The sequence below is a fragment of the Limanda limanda genome, chromosome 6, assembly GCF_963576545.1.
Source record: "Limanda limanda chromosome 6, fLimLim1.1, whole genome shotgun sequence".
Taxonomy (NCBI): Eukaryota; Metazoa; Chordata; class Actinopteri; order Pleuronectiformes; family Pleuronectidae; genus Limanda; species Limanda limanda.
The window spans coordinates 9,342,897-9,362,858 of NC_083641.1; the positions used below are offsets into that span (position 1 = coordinate 9,342,897).

General features: G+C 42.0%; 1 protein-coding gene across 2 annotated transcripts in view; it reads right to left on the reverse strand.

Annotated features, from left to right (window-relative positions):
* Positions 1–19,962, reverse strand: part of bcas3 (BCAS3 microtubule associated cell migration factor) — a 312,845-nt gene that overhangs the window by 165,493 nt on the left and 127,390 nt on the right. For both annotated transcript variants that reach the window (XM_061072808.1, XM_061072807.1), the window contains exons 21-22: positions 19,040–19,236; positions 18,683–18,780 (exon numbers count right to left, since the gene is read on the reverse strand). In XM_061072808.1, coding sequence (XP_060928791.1) covers positions 18,683–18,780; positions 19,040–19,236 — 295 coding nt within the window. The remainder of the gene's footprint in view (positions 1–18,682; positions 18,781–19,039; positions 19,237–19,962) is intronic.

Below are 19,962 nucleotides of genomic sequence, written 5' to 3' on the forward strand. Positions count from 1 at the left end.
AAAAACCCTGCACTTTAAAGAATGTTTACTGTCAAAATTGCGTTGTGCTACAATACCACAAAAGCTAAAATATATAATATACTTGTGAGATGTATTGTATTGAACTCATGACTTAAAGATACAAATACAGATAACACAAAAAGCTACACCAGAACCACAAACAACACTATTCAACTGTTCTCACAGTGTGTGTGTTTCCAACCACGACTGTTTACTGAGCTTAACGTGAACAATCGGTGGCCTTTCCCTTTGAAATGCAGGGAATCGTGTTCATAATAACTGCGATGAGTTTGTTTCTCTATTACAGTTTTGTGGCATACGAGTAATTTTTTTCCATACACATGTTTAAGACATCCATTATCTGCTCATCCCTCGTATAGAATGGTCGGAGTCATCGGGTTGTATTTACAGTTAAAGAATGAAAGAATATGATGTTTGTAAATGACTGGACTCAAATTGAGATTAAAAATGATTGGGCTGAACATTGATTGGGATCATGTGCGAGTGAGCGCTCCTGTCCGTGTGGACACTTTCCCCAATTACGCTTCTCCGGGGTAACCAGTGCTATTTATTGGAGTAGGCTCAACTTTTTTACAAAGTGCTCCTCAAATATTTTCACCACTGCCAAAGAGGAAGTTCACATTGTGACAAAGAAGCTAAGCTATGCCAACAGCCACCCCTTCCAAAGGCTAATGATGGAAAGAATCTCCCCCTCTCTGTCACCCCCCCCCCCTCCTCTTTCTCAGAGGTTAAGAGTAGACGAATAATCACTCATTTGCGGGGCAAAAAGCAAGGGAGCCGAGTGTGCTGCATAAACATTTTGCCGGATGTAATTTTCTCTGCCGGTCTTTGGCTTTTCCCAGTAGGATGGAGCCCAACGCCCAGGAGGAAATCGTTTAGGCTCCATAAGTGCCAAATTGTATCCTGGTTTTCCAGAGTTTTCCTGCCTGTTCTGGCTCAGGGCTTTTCCTGTGGTTGAGATTGTGTCATGTGCTATGCGTGTGCGGGTACGGCTGTGAGTGCGCTTAGGCAATCAACTGCGGATGACAATACCTGTGTCCGTGTGGCAGATGTTGGGAAGGAAGGAGAAGTAGGAAATGAACAGTTAAGGAGCAAGACACAAGAGGAAACAAAGAAAGGAGTGTGAAGCTAATGTGAGAGGTTCCCACTTCCCCAGGCGTCTGTGTATTCAGTGAGCTGTGTCCGCACACAACAGCAAGCCTGAGAATGTGTCCCTGTGTCTTGTGTGTGTCATCAGTGTGTTCTCACATGGGCGTGTGTGTGTGTTTGTGTGCATGTGTTTGTGTGTCAGCCATGTGTTCGTGATTTGCAGAGAAGGACTTGAACTGCTTACTGCTTCATTAGGTCATATTTGTTTATCAGACGTTGCGCAAAGCATCTGCTGTTTGAAAAAAAAGGCTTTATTTAGTGTGCATTAATAAAAGGGTGAAAAGGGAAGAAAAACCAAAGCGAACTTTGAAGCTGGAGATTGTTTTATGTGATCTTACTTTGTCATTTTCTTAGCAATTATTGCTCAGCACAGAAGTTAGCTGCAGCAGCAGAGACACCTCTCAAACAGCAGGTATGATATGTGCACAATTGATTTTTAACCCTTCATTGGACCAGGTACTGTCCTACACTGACTCCGATGACACATAGAAACTGTCTATTGCTGAGAGTAATTCGTGTTGGTGTATCTTCACTGGCCGTTGTTGAAAAGGTGCTACATGATGAGTTAAAACCTACATGTCAGTGACAAATAAACTGTGAGCTGCTCATTCTTTCGGTAAACAAAAGCAATGGGGTTAAGGGTATTGGCAGCCTCTACCTCGTGCCATTGGTGCTGTTATTGCCAGTGTTTTAGTAAATTAAGTCCACATTTCCTATAAAGCCTGCTGCTTCCTGTGGTGAAAAGGATGTTGACTCTTCGGTCGAAGGTTTCCTCTTTAAGGGTTTGAATATGTTTTATTTGAACCCTTAAAGCTTCTAATAACTGTTGCCTCTTTTGAAGTTGTACAAGTGTACATAGGCCACTGCCCTTGCTTTTGTTTCTTGAAAACACAAGTCCTGAAGAAACCATGACCTGGATGACCCTGAATCTCCACAGATGTTTGGCTGTTGTGCCTTTTTTCATTATCGACTTGAAAAAGAATGCTCTGCCTCGATTGGGACACCTTAAGTAATTTATTTTTGTAGCTAGATTTATTCAGTGATACTCTCGTAACACTTGATTCAGATTTAAGATTTTAGATTTTGGGAGATGGTAAAGATGACCCAAGATAAAGTCATCAATAATTCATTTAACTTTATATGATGCAAAAGCCCTGTTGTTCTTATATTTGTATTGCGGTTAGTGCATCAGATTGTTGGAGAACTCTCCAGTAAACCCCAGTATAAACCAGGACAGAACAAAAACTATTCTACCTCTACTGGAGAAGTCTCTTTCAAGTGTCTGCAACATTGGCATGAAACACGGGGATTCGTCATTACTGTGCTAGATATGATGGTCCTCATTAAATTGCATCACACCATAACTGGCACGTGGTTTTCTGGAACGTGGATGAGTTGATTGTTTGGGATGCAGGATAGAAACCTGCTCTGCTACGACTCCTCAGTGTAAGGATGTGATGCTGTTCTCCAGGAAGGCGTTTGGTCTCCTTCCAAAATAGGTCGGAACTGATGTCTTGCAGGGGGAACATGTTGTTTATCAAAGTGATGTTATGCAAAATGCTCAGGTGACTTTTAAAGGTTTGATAGAGGCGTACTTGAACTATACAACTGATCAGTGAATTGTGAATAAAGTCCTAGCCAGATCTGTAAAAAAACCCACACATAGCCTACACCTAAACACCGCCATACACACACCCACTGGTTGAGGAATTTCTCAGAGGCCTTAAGATGAAGAGACGGGGACAGACAGAACACAATTAGCAGCGGCTTGTCACAACTTTGGACCTCAAAGTGTGCGTCTACAGTGTGTGTGTATGGCAGAGTGTGTGTAGTGACACTTGCCCTCCCGCACAGCTCGGTTATTGGATTAGTACGAGACTGACCAGTGGGGATGTGGCTGGCCGGCGCCAGGGCCCGCTCGGAGGCTCCACGGCCTAGTTAGCCCTGATGCTAAGCTATCCTCCCACTCCTCGCACCTCGGGGGGTGAGCGCCAGAGCCATAGGGGTAGGAAGGGTGCTTGTTACTGGGGCTGAGGTGACATGCTATCAGGCCTCTCCTGGAGGGGAGGGGGGCTAGGATGGACTAATTATAAGGGAAAGCCCCAATTACAAGAGGAGGAAGACAGGGATTGGGGGGTTACTGGAGGGGAGGATGGAAACGGTACAGTGGAAGCCAGGCGTGGAAATGCCACGACTAGCTGCCAGTGACAGCATCCCTCTCTCTCTCTCTCTCTCTCTCTCTTTCTCATACACACACACACACAGACTGACAGCGTACCATCTGAGGTGCCGCCTGTCTCCCTTTCTTGTCTGTGCTAAGGGGTAATTCTATTAAGTGTGTTTGTTAGCCCAGTGGCTCACAGCGTGCCCAATACAATGGCACATACACACCCACCCACTCTAATATACAAATACACAAAGCAAGGCAGAGTGTCTTAATGCATAGCCTTTAGATGAAAGGCTGCAGAGGAGCTTTAATAGAGTCTCAGCAACACAAGGCAGAACTGCTGTTGATGGCCAGTACCAGAAACATGCACACACAAACACGCACACACACGCACACACACACACACACACACACACACACACACACACACACACACACACACACACACACACACACACACACACACACACACACACACACACACACACACACACACACACACACACACACACACACACACACACACACACACACACACACGCACAGAGGTTGAAGTGTGTCTCCACTCCCCAGGTATGTAGAGTGAGATGATAATTCAGTGCACTCCACACACACACATCCATATGCCCAACTGGATGACCTCATACTGTATGGCTGACCAGCTCTCCCGTACACCGCCTTCATTGGAAACACATGTTGAATGTGTGCATGTGTGTGTAGTGTGCGGTGAGCTCTCTCAGTACGTGTTATGCTTCTGAATAAATTTCCGGCCTCGAACAAATACTGCTCTTCATTTTTAACTCCTTCTCAGGCACTATATGCACACGCATGCAGTGCACATACGTACGCACGCAAACACACACACACACAAAGAAAAAATGTATCCTCACTAATCATGATATTGTTGGTGAAGTAATGCTGCAGTTCCTTTTGCCCTGTAGAGCCTATACAGATGTGAGATAAGGTCTGAACTCTTTTTCATATAACTACAAACACAGACTGAAATAGTGGCAAGAATCCATACGATCCAAAATCGTGGTAATGTGATGTTTCTTCTTTCCAATGCTTTTCCAAAATGTCTGTCTTTATATGTGAATGATGGGAATACAGTGGTGATGAAAAAGGATTGTGTCAGTTATCAATTTATAAACCCATATTTAGAACCCTGGACTCAAACTCAGCATTGGAACCTAAGATACAATAACTATGTTATCAATCAAACTGACAGGAGGAGATCTAATCTGTAATAACAGAGCAGCACTGGTGCCAGAAATTGGTTCCACACATCAGGCTTCATGTCGGGAAAAAAAAACAGGAGCAGAAAGAGGGAGGGGGAGGGGGGTATGTAGAGAAACCTGTTCACATCTGGAGTCTTTCCTCTTGTCATCAGATAGATGGATGTTAACTTCCAGCTCTGTGGAAACAACAGCTTCCTGTGCTGCTGATAACAGCTATGGAGAGACTTACAGGGATTGAGATGGGAGAAGACGTTGAGGAACAAGCGAAACAGACGTAGGGGATGGATGATGACGAGAGAAAGCTTTCAAAAGCCGAAAAAAAAAGAGGGAAAATACGGCAGCGTACAGCTCAAGCCTATAAAAGTTGCAGCTGTGACAAAATGGCAAACGGACAGTCTATCAAAAGCACTGAAATACCTGCTCAGTCTGGGTATTCTGCAAAACCTTCAGACTCAAACTGCCACTGTCTCAACATGCTCGACAAACCGGAGGAACAGCAAGAAAAGGACAAAGGGAAGCAGCTCTGTCTAAGAAAGCTGTCACTTTGCCTCGGCCATGATCCCCGGCAAAAGATGCAAGGCTCTGCAGCCACAACATGCTAACGTGTGCTGGTGCTGCCAGTACTGCTCCACATCAGTGACGACAAGCCTGAGTCTAACTGTGTGTGTTTGTGTGTGTGTGTGTGAGAGCGGGAGCGAGGAAGGTGTGTGTTCCCTGTCTCAGCCTTTCAATCTCACACAACTTGGTTTTGTGCGGATCATGGCTGTTTCACTCCGGCCCTGATGCACCCCTTCACGGCCTCTTTCCGGTCTTTGCCCTGTTTTCTCCGTCTCTTCTTTAAAAAAGTGAACTCAGAAAACACATCTGCAATACATTTGGACAGAGAGTGCAAATGAAACAAGATGCATTCGGAAACAAAAAAAAAAACTGTAAACAGAATCAAAATGCCCGACTCTAATGGAAACTGTGATTAGTGTTTTTACTGGCAAAATAACTCATCGACAGAAAATAGTTTAGTTTACTACACAAACAAAAGACCACATTACAGTTATATTACCTTAAAAGACTAGAGGAAAAAAACATTATATATATATTAATATAATATACTTTATTATGCAATATGATGTAATGGTTTATGATTAGCATTAATGTTAATAAAATACATTTTAAAATCAAGAATATTAATGGCTGTATGTTCGCACTTAAAATATACTAAGGAAGTGACTTACTGGTTCACACACACACACCTTCCAAGGAGTTTGGACAGGCAATGTTTAAGTAGTCTTAAAATGTTGTCCTCAGAGACAGCTTACACACACACACGCTCCCTCACAGACACTCACAGATACTCACACACACACACACACACACACACACACACACACACACACACACACACACACACACACACACACACACACACACACACACACACACACACACACACACACACACACACACACACACACACACACACACACACACACACACACACACACACACACACACACACACACCGAGAGACAGACAGGAAGTTGGGGAGGAATTCCCAAGCGGACATTTCTCACGTTCCTGCAGTGATTGGAAACACACTCCAGTAAAATGGCGGCAGGACATAATTTCCAGGTGAAGAGAGATAGGCTGTAACCTCTTCCCCTCTCCCTAAACCTTCTCTCACACCCCCACCCCCGAGCCCTCACCCTTGCATAAACAATATCCTCCTTGATATTATCCTTACGCACACACACGCACACGCACACGCACACACACACACACACACACACACACACACACACACACCTGTTGTCACCTGGGGGGGGTTGGCCTTTCACTGGCTAGCATCAATACACAATGGCTGCTTCTGTGGCTAGACGAGAGCAGGTGAACAGATAGCATCTACGTAAATGTGCGCTCAACACACAAACACACACACACACCTGCTGAGGAAATGAGCCTGCAGTAGGCCTCCACCTGGTCAGCCCTGAGGTGACACCAAGAAAAACAAAAGAAAGGAAAGAGGCAGTGAAGAGAAAGAAAAGACAGTGGCTCTTTTGTCTTCCAGATGGAATGGATGATATTAAACCGTTTGAGCAGGCATTAAGGGCTTCAAATTAAATATTTTTTACTGCTAAGATAAATAAACTAGTCCCAGTTCTTAATGTTCTACCCTTCAACCATAAACCACAGCAGAAGAGTCCAGTTGTTGCTTCAGAAACAGCAGCTCACAGGCTTCAATATATAATTAATCATACTGCTACATATCCTGTATGTGTCCATGATTAAAGCCGACACAGGACTTAAACAAAGTCCAATACTGTCATTAAACAGTACAGTCCTGTATTTGGACACTTCCACATTATTTGTTCTTCAGGCTCTAAGCATCAGCATTTTAAATTTTAAATAAAAAATAAATACTGCTTTAACTGTAAGGGCCAGGTCTCAGCTACAACTTCATGTTCACGTGAACTTACTCAAATTAGAGCTGAGGTCAGTTTGAATGAACTACATATGAACAATCATACACCTGATGCCATATCTTTGTATTGACAACCTTGTTTTGTGTGACATTATTATATCTTGTGCTCTTAACATAGACATAAACTATTTTGATAAAGATCACTCCAGTTTGGATTTGATTGTGAAAATCACAAAGAACACCAGTATAAGAAGCTTGTGAGGCAACTCTATAGTGTAAGATGAGATTTATGTTTGTTTAGATATATTTTGTAGATGACCTTATTGTCCTCAGTTTCAGGTTTGACTATTTACATAATTTAATGAATGGTAGTTTGTATGGTTTATAGTATACATATCGTATTCCGATCCTTCATGTAGATGCGTAACTACACAATGTGGGGCTCCTTACATGCATGTAATGTGAGTGATGTTAAACACTGGGGGAGAGTTTAAAGGTGTAATGTGCCACTTTTAACGTGATGAGTCCAGGTGTTCCACGTGGTTGGAATCTGAGTATTGATTTAACTTTTGTTGCACCTTTACTTTTATATAAAAAATCCTTATAGGAACACATATGGAAACGGAGACAACAACCAAAGCTCTGGAAGATACAATATAAAACGCAGTGATGAAACAGTAATTTGTGTTAACATTTAGTTTTAGGTGCAAGAGAACGGCCACATGATGCTAAGAATCAAAAGTTCAGGAAAAAAAAGGTTAAGAGTTTGTCAGTTTTTCAAAAGCTGTATAAAAAGATGCATCATTTTGCAGTCACACTAAGAGAAATGGAGCGTGTGTGTGATGAAGAGATAGTCTGAGCATCTGCGACATGAGTCAGATGCTGAGGGAGTCATGCATACGCTGTTGAGTGCATTCTCCTCTTCTATCCTCCATTCATTTTTTACCACACATGCCAGCGAGGCTCAGCCGCTTGCAGTAATTATCTCTGTGTTTGACAGTGTGTGTGTGTGTGTGTGTGTGTGTGTGTGTGTGTGTGTGTGTGTGTGTGTGTGTGTGTGTGTGTGTGTGTGTGTGTGTGTGTGTGTGTGTGTGTGTGTGTGTGTAGGTGCGTGTGTGCATGTAAGTCTGGGGCTTCTGTGATGTGATGCATTAGGCGTTTCTGATGCTTAGGTGTAAAAAATCCCATTAGACTGAGAAGGATGGCAGATCGATACCTTACGGGATCCAGAGCAATGTTATGTGTGTGTGTCTGTGTGAGAGAGAGTAAGCGCTTTAACACCTCTCAGAGGTGGATTAGAGCGCGACAGAATGGAGACACTGTCAGAGAGGGTTAGTGTCAGAGAGAGAGAGAGGAACGAGGGAAGTGTAGAGGGAGAGAGTTGGAAGGAAGGAAAAAGAAAGAGGAACAGATGGAAGAAGTAACACGGGGAGGATGAAAAGAGAGAAAGACGTGTCGCTCCTGATGACGATGTGTTATGTGTCCCTGGTTTCGGGTGAACATCGAGATGGAGTTAAAGAATAGAAACAAAAAAAAAGGGGATGGACTTGCTCCAATTTTCCAGACCTCAAACTGTTAAGAGACATAGTGACCAAAGCACTGAGCGCTGTGTGTTCCAATGGCACAAAGATGCTAATTTACTGCATTCCATCACTAGCATAAAGCTCATGCACGTGGGTGTTTTCAATTATGGCCGACAACAGCTAATGGTGGACAAAGCTGCGCTGGGAACAACACCAGGTCACTGCACTCCTTCAACTCAAAAGAATGATACAGGTGCAGGTTGAAGAAGAGTGTGACACCCACAGAGTCCTGAGAAGCAGCTTTAACAAGAACAACAAGGCCACCTCTAAAGAAGAAGTGAAAAATCTGCTTTTGGATAACAGGGCCATGTTGAAGAGACAGACGGAAGCTAATGTTAACACAACTGCAGCCAGTGGAACTCAACATCTGTAGTGACTGTTGCAGAAATTGCACTGATATTTTCATTTTATCTTCTAATTTGAATGTATTCTCCTTCTATCTGTTCCCCAAGTTAACTTGAGGTATACATTCATGATAATTACATTACATTACATTACATTTGATTTAGCTGACGCTTTTATCCAAAGCGACTTACAATAAGTGCATTCAACCTCAATGGTACAAACCAAGAACAACAAGAATCAAGAAAGTACAATTTCTTCAAAAATAAAGCAAAACTACAAAGTGCTATAAGCAAGTGCCATTTAAGTGCTACTAAATTGTAAGTTTCAAAAATTGTTAGTTTTTTTTTTTTTTTTTAATAAAGGATCCAAGTACCAATAATCCAAGATTATTTGTACATGGATCCTTTATAACTCTTTGATCTAAACTGCTCCATCTGTTACATGTTTCTAGTCAGTTTACCTGAACCAGATCTGCCTGAGGGTTATGGGTCGACCTGTGCATCACTACTGTAAAGTCAATTCTAGGTCAGGTGTGCTGGTGTGAAGGCGTTCCCTGCAGTGCACCGTACACAACAGGTTCTCTAGAAACAACACGTACACCTTCACTAACCTATGCAAGAAAAAATAAGGAAGAAATGCTTAAGATGAGTTTGACACGCAAGGCCTCTTTCTATGGGCTTTAGACTATGGTTTCCCCCAGTGGTGAATAAGTCAATTACTGTGACTGACATGAATATAACAAAGGGACAAATATTGATAATTGACTGGCAGGTTTCAATGTGTTCTGACGTCAAGTTTAGTGAGTGTTTACAGTATTTTACACTTCATGAAGAAACCCCTTATTTACACCCGTCACAACAAATAAATGCTGATATGATTACTTTGAGTTATTGATTCTCTACCTGCATCGGTTGCAGTTGAGTTGTAAGGAAACACACATTTCAAGAGACAGGGTTCACTGTTGAATCTCTTTCTCATTTCCTGCCATCTCTCCACAGTCTGTAATATTTGAGATGTTATTCAACCTTTTATCTCAAGTGACTACACTCTTCTGTGCATCACTACTGTAAAGTCAATTCTAGGTCAGGTGTGCTGGTGTGAAGGCGTTCCCTGCAGTGCACCGTACACAACATGTTCTCTAGAAACAACACGTACACCTTCACTAACCTATAGATCTCCGTCAACCTGAATGATGTAGGTAGGGTGTTGATGTGAAATATGTTTGCATGAGATTACATGTTGTAAGTGTCCAGTCAATTCATGTGAACACCACATCTATCTGAATCGACCACTGCCAGCACAACACACACGTGTAACACCTCTATAGTGTAAATAGTAGGTGTGTGTGCGGAGGTTGGATCAGATCATACGCAGGCACTAGTGAGGCTTTAAATATTATTTGGCACAAGGAGAAACAAAACGCACGGAGAAGGAAATGTCTAAAGTGTCTGCTTTCACCTGCACGTGCATATGGTTGTCTGTGTGTTCAAACTTTGAACACTGTTCCAATGAGTTAGCGCTTGCGTAAAATCCGAGTGTGTTTGAGGTCAGTGTACAGCTGTTCTATTACTTCCCCTTCACATCTTGGGAGTCGTGGCAGGCCCAGCAGACAGAGGGATGGCTGGCCTGGCAGGACGCCTGCCACAGATTGAGGTCATGGGAATGAAAGGGTGGCACCAACAGCAACCCCTCCTCACCCCTCACACTGGGACACACCACTGCTCTGTAACATGTGAGTGTGTGTATGCATGTGTGTGTGCGTGTGTCTACCAGCTGATGAAGTAGAAGATCATGCTGATGTTTCACACACACATACACAAACACACAGACGCACACAATCCACATTCACAACCAACACCTTTCCTCTCAGTCACAATTACAAATACATACATCTCTAGTCCTCTACAATGTCATAATTGCGATACATAATCATGATATCACTGGATAACAAAACGACATGATTGCACCCACCAACACAGCTTCTCTCACTTTTACAAACACACACGCGCGCACACAGACACACACTACAGAGGGTAGGCAGTAGGGTGAACGCGTGACAGATGCCCGACACATTGGTGTCCATTCAGTCACTATAAAGAGCAGCTGCTCAGTCTTCACTGCCCTCTGGCACTGTGCACACACATGCACACTCAAACACACACACACACACACACACGCAGGAATGCACAGGCACACATGCACTTGCTGTATAACACTAATGCTGGAGGACATTCCATCTCTCACAGTTTATAAGTGCACCAGAGCAAAAACACACAGATAAACACACAAAGAGCGAGAGAGCGAGAGAGCGAGAGAGCGAGAGAGCGAGAGAGAGAGAGAGAGAGAGAGAGAGAGAGAGAGAGAGAGAAATACCAGCAGCACAAAAACCTGATCTGCACTCACCCATATCAATCCATGTCACACCCTGATCTCTCTCAGTCACATGCACACTTGCCATAAATCCCTACATGTGGCTAAACCATTCCCTGTAGTCCCCAAAGTCTCACACACACACACACACACACACAACTCACACACACACACGCACACGCACACACGCACACGCACACGCACACACGCACACACACACTTCCAGAGGTCTTAAAATTTTCAAATGGAGAAAAAAAATGCATGCATGAAAAAATAAGGAAGAAATGCTTAAGATGAGTTTGACATGCAAGGCCTCTTTCTATGGGCTTTAGACTATGCTTTCCCCCAGTGGTGAATAAGTCAATTACTGTGACTGACATGAATATAACAAAGGGACAAATATTGATAATTGACGGGCAGGTTTCAATGTGTTCTGACGTCAAGTTTAGTGAGTGTTTACAGTATTTTACACTTCATGAAGAAAACCCTTATTTACACCTGGCACAAAAAATAAATGCCAGTTATTGATACTCTACCTGCATCGGTTGCAGTTGAGTTGTAAACACACATTTCAAGAGACAGGGTTCACTGTTGAATCTCTTTCTCATTTCCTGCCATCTCTCCACAGTCTGTAATATTTGAGATGTTATTCAACCTTTTATCTCAAGTGACTACACTCTCCTTATGTGTGTATGGGTGTGTGTGCGTTCCAGATGGGGGACAGTGGTAAGGGTTGTCTTGTGTGTAAGAAGCAGCACTTTACTTTAACACATTTCCACTGGAACTTCTGTAAAAAATGAAATATTATCAGTTAATTTATGTAGTTTTTGGCTAGTTGAACTACTTACTTACTTACTACTTACATTTATATATATAATAGTCCTGGCAAACCTTTTTTTAAATGTGTCACTCATCTCTACCAACTCTACTTCCTGCTTCAGATCACTTTTCTCCCTCTTCTTTTCTTCCTGATAACCGCTCACTGGTTCCGAGTGCCTGATTGGTGGTGATGACAAAAAGAAAAAGGAGCAATGGTGACTACAGAGATCTGCTGTTATGTCCTGTCACCAGCCGACGGGTCACCAAACACACCCTGAGGCCATGGACAGGATGGGTGGAGGGGCAGAGTGGCAGCAAGGTGACAAAGGTGCCTATTGATGAAAATAGCATCAGGAGAGGAGGAATGGGAAGGTGGGGAGAGGGGGTCACGGGAAATGAGGGGTATTTGTCTTTAAGGAAGAGATCGGATGGCCGGGCATCTTTCTGGCCAGCACAATCACTGTTGTCAGTGTGACCACTATAGCGCAAAAATACAAGGGCTCTTTATGAGACGGGGAGGTAATTGTGGGGTATAAGTTACTGTGGTATGTGTGTATTAGAAAGAAAGAGAGACAGAATACCACAGCACAGGTGCCCGGTCTTTTAAATGGATGCTCAGGTATGAGGGGGAGGAGAGAGGAGGGAGGGAAGGATGGCAGGCTAAGTGTGTGTGTGAGTTTGTGTCTGTTGGTGGGGAGGGAGGAGAAGGGGAAAACCTCTCGGTCTTCATCTTTTTTATTCAGTCGCTCACAGCCTCCTCTTTCTTCCTTGTCCAGCCTCTGTGAGAACTATAACACAGGGGAAAGCCCCTTCTCGCCTCTGTGTGGTGCTGATGATGGTGGGGGGGTGGTGGGGGGGGTCACTGGGACAAGGGGACACTCTGTTGCCGATGCTAACAGGTGGGTTCATGCATACACGCCTTCACACTAAGAATGGATTTAACATTCTAGTGATTGTGCAGGTTTTAGTTCATAAACTACCAATCAAGTATGGTAAAATTCAAGATAGCCGTCGGTTTTGATTCATTTCGAAATGGTAGAAAATAAATCAGTACATAGGAGTGGCTAAATGGATCACATTTCCCATTGAGATTTTAAAAAATGGTGATAGAACTTGTATTTACTGCATGTTTTCCTTTACAGTCAGCAGATCTCAACCCGACTGGACAGGAGATGTCCCGGGCTGATCCAACGACTTAGATGGACAGGAATAAATTGGAGAATGGGAAGAAAAGGTGGTGGGGAAGATGCCTTTAGTGACAACAGATGGTCACATTACTATAAGAAAACCTTTCTGCTGCCCACATATTTGATTGTTAGCCCTGGTGCTACGTCATCCATACCACATACTCAGGAGACACTGGTTCCAATTCTGATCAAGATTCAACACTTTCTGAAGCTCAAACAAAGACAGCAAAGTGACTCCTGTTTTTACATCACATCAGGATGATTAATCAAGTTTAGAAACATGGTGAGACCTACAGTAATCAAATCAAGTAGCTCATGAAAAAATAAGGTGCATCTGAAATAGTACCTATAGAGATGCACATATATTATATCAATAATTAGGTAAAATAGTGATCTGATATTAACAGGATTGCATTGGGCTCAAGGCCAAACAGAACTTTAAGTAAACATGTACTTTAGATGTTGGAGCATCTTGTTGGACAGCTTTCTTCACCACTATGTTTCACCACCCCACAACTAATAAGGGAATGTGTAATGCAAGTTTGTTGTTAGGTCCTCCAGCAAAACTCCAGAAACGTGGTGAATCTATGACGCACACACGACACGCACACACGCACACAGACACACACACACACACACACACACACACACACACACACACACACACACACACACACACACACACACACACACACACACACACACACACACACACACACACACACACACACACACACACACACACACACACACAGTGGCAGGGGAGGTAACTGAGCTGTGATAATGTGAGGTGGATGTGGCTAATGGCTGATAGCTGCTGATCCAACACTGATTAACTCCCTGCTTTATAGGATGCTTTTTATAGACTGACGCACAAGACTGAAGTCTCAAGCTCAAACTTACAGAATGAACACACACACACCCAAACACATAAAAAACAACCAGAGAAAAGCTATCGCATCAGGGTTTGACTAATTGTTTTAAGCGTCTGGGAAATTAAGAATTGAAATTAAAGTCTCATGATAAATGATTCCGACAGTGGTCAAACACTTTCGGTTACCCTGACAAATTGTACAATTTGAGATGTTAGACTCGGTAAAGTGTCTCCAGTGTTTTGTGATAAGCCAGCTCTCTTTCGTCAAGCCTGCTCTGCCGCCAGCTAACCCGCTATCACAGAATCACCGCCGCTGATAAATCACACACGCATACAGATGGAGACAAACAGCGAGGCAAAGATGTGGCAACAAAGACAGGGACACGTGTATACACACACAAACACACACACACACACACTCAGGGTTAAGACGACAACAACAAGCTGGCTGACACTGCAGAGATTGTTGTTTCCTGTTTGGGAGCAGGGTGGCTTTCTTTGCAGAGTCAAAACACAACTACATCAGTGCACACACCAACACACAGGCAAGATTCTTTCCTTCAGTCCTGCAATGTTATCTCTCTTTCAGGTCTGTCTCCTTTTCTTTCTTTCTGATATGACCTCCTGGGCCACGACATACCACTGTGTAGTCTGGGATTGAGCTGCTGTCGCTACACAAACATATACACACACATATACACACATATACACACACACACACAACCAACCCACTGCAAGGTGGGGAGGTGTATCGATAACAGCGTTATATTGATCTTGTTTATAGGCTTCTTATGCAGACAATAATGCTGAGTCAAGAAAGGACGACTGGAAGCACTACAACAAACTGTGTGTGTGTGTGTGTGTGTGTGTCATGCAGACGGTGTCCCATCACCTCAGGGAAGGCATAGATAAGCGGAGTGTATGGGCTGAGATAAGATGGAGCAGACACTGGGGAGACTGGCTGACTGTAAGTGAGTCACTGTGGGGAGAACTGCAGCTTTATGGCCTCGCTGGGCCTGAGCACGCTTTCATCCTTATAGAAATGGCTGGAGTCGCTCAAAGGCTGTGAATCTATGACAAGTCTGACTGAAATGTAGAAGTCCGTACACTATCAAGCTGGGTTCAGTGATGTGAGTGTGTGTTTAGTGCATGGAACTGAATAATATGTGAAAGCAGGTGTGCAGTCAACAGATAGGAAACATCTGACTTGTTTTATTAGACGTGATATCACTTCAGAGGCCATAAATAACTATGAATTATCAACGTGTGGCTTAAAAACATTTCATGTGTTAAAACTATGACATCAATAGTTACACTGATGCACATCAGTGTGTGAACATATAACATGTTTGAAGAATATTGAAACTGCATTATTTAATTCAAGAATGTACAACCCTGATGACATGACAGGATCATAAGATATCGGACTGTTCCACACGCTAATGTGAAAACTTCAAACCCATTTATTTACTAGAGGAATCACTAAACTTATAATTTACTGGTAAAAAAAATGCATCTGCTGGCTTCAGGCTGAAAAACGAGTCTGTGAGATCTGAAGCTGCATCAGGCTCAGAAATGTGTCATTTGTCTGCACCTCTGATCTTTAAAACTCTTATTGGTAAGTTCTGCCACACACAGGCTTGTTCTTCAGAAGGAGGGTGAGACAAAGGTGATGTGTGTGATAAGAGGCGGCGCCATGGCAGTGGCAGGACACAACACTGAACCCTCCCTTTGAGAGCGTACACACACACACACACACACACACACACACACACACACAGTCAGATAAGCATCACCTCCATCACTCCGTCCTCCTGTCTCTCTCTGAGCCAGTTAGTGAAGAAACAGAAAACACAGAGGACAGTGGCTGGAGACAGAGGAAACACAAATATGATACTTGGCAGACAGAGGAAGACAGACGGAGTAGCAGGAGAAAGAAAGTAAAGGTCGAAGGCCTAGACACACGAGGTGCTGTAATTCAACAGGTGAAGATGAAAGCGACTTAATAACACTGGTCTAAACACAACTGTTCTGTATCTTTATGATTCAGCAGAGCTTCTCCAACCAAACAATCATGGTCGAGAGCATAGACATCATTACTAGGATTCAACAAAACAAGCCAAAATGAGGCTGTAAATATGAACAAAGGAAGCTGGCAAAAAAGGCACGAAGAAGAATATAATCATTTGAGTGTGGAAATGTCAAAAGAGACACTGCCGGCTTTTTAAAAATGTTGTAAGTTTTGTTAACATTACATGAATTAGACAAAAGTAATGAAAACAGTGTATCCATAGTGTTTGTTTTGTTGTGATGATATATATGGATTCGACATAAACTATTATCCATTTTTAAAGTTATTTAAAAAGATGTATTTACTGTACTACCTGTATGTGTCCACCTGTTGCATCCCATCTTGAAGTTGGTCACCTCATTTAACATTTTAGTCTAATAGTATTATTTTGTTTTATTTCAATTTGTAATAATTCATCATTTACAGGCAACATGAAAATCAAATGAATTACTGGTACAAATCTCTTTTATTTAAGATTGTTTATGGATAAATGATCATTTAGTCATATTTTAAATAATTTCAATTGTTAATTTTCTTATCATGACAAAACATAGGAAAAAGTCTGTTTTATTATTATAATTATTCAAGTGGCACACTTAAAATCCAGATTCTGAAATGCGGGAAAATAAGAACAACTACTTACTTATTTTTGAACAAAACGTCTAACCAAATACATTGAGTAAATTATGTGACACATATATAAACAAGGGAATATGAATGACAGAAATGTGTTTCGTTGAAAAGACAAAAATGTGTAACGAAAACAAAGCTCAGACTTTATCCAGGTTTATCTGTTTACAGTTGTGTGGGATGAAAAGGACACTATCAGACATACAACAATTTGTGGCACACCTTTTTTGACACAAGCTTTAAATAGTTCTTGACACCTGAGTGAAACAGTTGGGAGTGGCTGTCTGTCAGTGTGAGGCCAGATCAGATGAGCTGAGGTGCTCAGCTTCTGTCACAAGACATAGGAGATAATACCACAGATGCCACAGACACTGCTTTATCTCTTATCACACTAAAGACACGGGGATATAATGTCACACAAAGGGTGAGGATTCCCTCACCCTGATCAGGCACCAAGCGTAAGAGCCAAACACCTCCATCACTCAACATGAAACCAAAACAATTTTTTTTGCTGCACTAAAAGAGCACATTGCAAATCTTACGGACGTATCTGCTGTAGATATCTACTATATCTATTTGTTCAATGATCATGAAAGAAAATTGATGCATGACTAAATTAATATACTACTGAGAATTGCGGTGGCAGCAAAACAGCTGAAGCAAACTACAAAAACATACAGGCAGCGAGAAGACAACAGGTGAGCTAACAGTCGGTTCAGGCCGAGTATGGACATGCTAACTGGATTAACTGAGCAGAGTCAGTCTGTGAGACACGGACACCTTGGGATAGATAGGTAACCTCACAGTTTATAATCCACTTGTATGGGAATTTGTTGGTGTTAGACAAAAGCAAATGAAATCTCTGAACCATCGTTTTTGTTTCACTACAGCAGACGGCCCATAGAGAGTACAACGTGATTATCTGAATCTTTCCCTACGAAGTAAGTTGAAAAAGACAGTAAAAGTTGGTGGATATTTTACATTATGTGTTATAAAGGAAAGGAAAATCAGCCCCATTCTAATATATCCAAATGAAGATTTAGCTTCTAGCAAGGGTCAGTGATAAAATTGTGACAGCGGGAATGATTTTGCAAACTTAGATAGATCGATCAATCAATCAAACATTAATTGTTTAGCCCATATTAAAAAAAAAAAATTTGACTCATTGGGCAATACATGGTGCAAAATCCTCTTCCCTTCAGCAAGACAGGTCCCTCCAGGTTCCCCAATCACTGTGTCCTTTTGCACATTTGATTTAGATACAAATCAATGAAGGAAAAATAAAATTCCTTTTCTCACGTTAGCTTTAGCCTTACAAGTGTAAAACTGTAGTGATTACTCTATACTGTGTTGTAACCCTGAGAGATTAACTATCAAATACCATGACTGAGAAAGGCCAAAACAGGAAGTGTAAAAGTCACACAGATACAGGACAAGACTGCAAAGTATGTAACCTGCTTGTGTCTAAGACTTGACAAACATCTGAACGTAAAATGATCTAGTATTGAAAAATATATTTTAACTTTCTTTGAGGATTAATTTTGTTGAGTGTGAATGTGTGAACATCACTTAAACACGTTTCACATACACAGCACCACAACCGAATAATATGATGGTTGGGATACAATGGAATAAAATGAAACACAATGGAACTGACCACTTTACATACGAAATGTTAAACGGTGAAGTCGATGGAGATGAGTTAACTATTAAATGAATGAGGTTGGAAAATGAGGAAATAAAAGAATCACACTTGGTTGACAGAGCAAAGCGGAGGTATTCACATTAAGTAAAGTTAAACCATTGTCCTACCTGATCCTGCATCCATGAGGTTGGACTGTCCACGACGATCAGCCACCAACCTTGATGAGCAGGGCATGCTAACTGGCTCAGAGCGCACCGGCTGGATCCTGCAAACAAATATGTGTATGTTGATTATGACAACGACAATTACAACACAAGGAAATCTACAAAAATAGAGTCTATCCTTCCTTCGGATGTTACCCATAAGACTGTCTCCTGAAATTTTGCAACAACTGTACCTGGCATTTCAGAGGCAAAATTGTGGTGATTGATGATTTTTTTAACAAACAGCTTTTCTACATCAGCATTTAGACTAATGTAATTCTTAGCCCCTACATTCACTCCTGAAAGCATGATGAAAAGTACCTGAGGCTGTGTAGGTCTAGGTCGTCGGTGTCAAAGTCCAAAAGAGGTTGTGGGACATCTGTTGGGCCCTGGGACTGAAGCACTGAGGATGAGGAGGAGATGACTGTGGTCTGGCCTGAAGGGTGAATGGTCTTAAACTGAAACTGGGGGCCCATCCACAGGCGCCGGTGGGGCCCAGTATGGGTCACTATCTCTACCTGAAAACACAAAGGTATATGTTCTTGAGGAAAGTCAACCATTTATTAAAAAAATTGTCAAAAGTTTTAAAGATACTCTTGACACTGACGAAGACTAAGGGCCCTTTCTGATTGGTTAATTGCATGTTGTACTCAAGATCCACCCATGATTAACAAAGACATTAAGTACAACCCATGTGAGTCCTGTACCAGACACTGAGACCTTTTTTAATATACGCATAAGTAAATTTGGACATGTCCAAAATGCACTAGCTTCAGGTGCTTCGATCATTAAAACTCATTAAAAATCATTAAACTAAATAATAACGTCATCACAAGAACATTATCACAGTGACAATGTCAATATGCTGATGTCTCATAGGTAATGTTTACCTTGTTAATTGTATTAGTAAGGTATGCTACCATGATATTTAGCATTAATCAAATCACAATGGAGATTGATGGAATGCCTATTAGTTTTGCAGGTATTTGATTCATTCAAAAACTTCTGAAGCATTTCTGTTCAAATTTCAAATTGAATGGTGGCCAAGGGGAAAAAGTCCTTTTTAAATTATTTTTTGTGTACCATTAACAGCTGTAACAAATTTGATAGGAATTTAACTAATATCTGTTAAAAAAACGAACAAAATACCAGCCTCATAGCATAGAAGGAAAAGTCAGGGGGATAGCAAAAGTTTTCAAAAATAAATTTTCTGTCAAGGTCCAACTGACCAACCAACCTTAAGA